The sequence below is a fragment of the Bison bison genome, unplaced genomic scaffold (genome assembly GCF_000754665.1).
Source record: "Bison bison bison isolate TAMUID 2011002044 unplaced genomic scaffold, Bison_UMD1.0 scf7180017864203, whole genome shotgun sequence".
Lineage (NCBI taxonomy): Eukaryota > Metazoa > Chordata > Mammalia > Artiodactyla > Bovidae > Bison > Bison bison.
In genome coordinates this window covers 3,422,090-3,423,288 of record NW_011494775.1, presented here as the reverse complement: position 1 = coordinate 3,423,288, position 1,199 = coordinate 3,422,090, and the positions used below count along the sequence as shown (strand labels likewise).

Genomic DNA, 1,199 nt, shown 5'->3' with positions numbered 1-1,199 from the left:
TGGAGCAAGTCTTTGGGCAGGCCGGGGAAGGAGAAAAGAGGGTCGCCGGGGCCATAGGTGAAGTCTTCGGATGCGACGGGGCTACTGGGGTCAGAGAGTGGCGAGGCGGCAGCGGCGCAGGGGGAGGCGGCGGCACCGGAGGCCCAGGACTCCGCGTCGCTGGCGGGACTCGGGGCCCGGGAGGCAGGGTGCGCACTGTGGCGGCAGGAGGCGCTCGCGGGTACCGCCCCCGGGCAGCCCCTGGTCCGCCAGGCGCAGAGTCTCCGCCAGAGCCCAGATGTAGTTGTAGGCGAAGCGCAGCGTCTCAATCTTGGTGAGCTTGGTGTCGTCGGGGAAGGAGGGCAGCACGCTGCGCAGCGCATCCAGCGCCGCGTTCAAGTTGTGCATACGGTTTCGCTCGCGGTCGTTGGCCTTGACGCGTCGGCTCCTGCGCAGCGAGTGCAGCAGCGCCTCGGAGCGCACCCGTGCGCGGCCCCTGCGCCGCCGCCGCTCCTGCTCATCGTCCGGCGCGCGAGGAGTGTCGGGCGCCCCGGGAATCCCGGGTGCGCCCCTGCGGACCGTCACGGGCGGCCCCGTGGCGGACGCGGGCTGTTGGAGCCTGGCACAGTCCTCCTCGTCGGTGAGGAAGCCGGACAGGTCGCTAGTGCTGCTGCTGCTGCTGCTAGCGCAGTCGAGGTCCGAAAGGCAGGTCTCTAGAGTGGCTGGCATCGTGGCGTTGTGCAGGACCGATGGACAGTTAAGAGGGCGCTTAGAGGGCAGGAGTCCGGGCTAAGGGCAAGGCCGCCGGGACGCACTTACGTTCGGAACGGCCCGGGTCTACTCTGTGCTGGCTGCGGGCGCCAAGGGCTGGAAGGGCTCAGGGCGCACCGGAAACTTGGCCTCAACTCCTCGCCTCGCCTGCAGGGGCCACGCTCCTGCCTGTCTCCCGAGTGATCTCGCCGGCGATCAGATCAGCTCGTGTGAGTACCGAGTGTGGCACACGCCTGGCCTCAGGACCCCTTAAGTACTCGGTGCAACAATGGGCGCCCCCCCTCCCTAGCCACCTCCGCCCCCGAGGCAGCCCCCTTGAATGGAGCTTGGCGGCAGGTCAGCCCCGTGCGGCGCCCGGGTATTTGCATAATTTATGCTCGCAGGGGGCCACCCCGCCCCTCCCCCCTCCCGGAGCGTGCCCGTAATTACCGCGGGCCAATCGGCTGCGC

General features: G+C 69.5%; 1 protein-coding gene across 1 annotated transcript in view; it reads right to left on the bottom strand.

Moving 5' to 3' along the window:
* Nucleotides 1-708, bottom strand: part of NEUROG1 (neurogenin 1) — a 32,293-nt gene extending 31,585 nt beyond the window's left edge. The window contains 2 exon segments of the mRNA XM_010844623.1: nucleotides 7-174; nucleotides 176-708. Coding sequence (XP_010842925.1) covers nucleotides 7-174; nucleotides 176-708 — 701 coding nt within the window.
* Nucleotides 709-1,199: the final 491 nt, after the last annotated feature.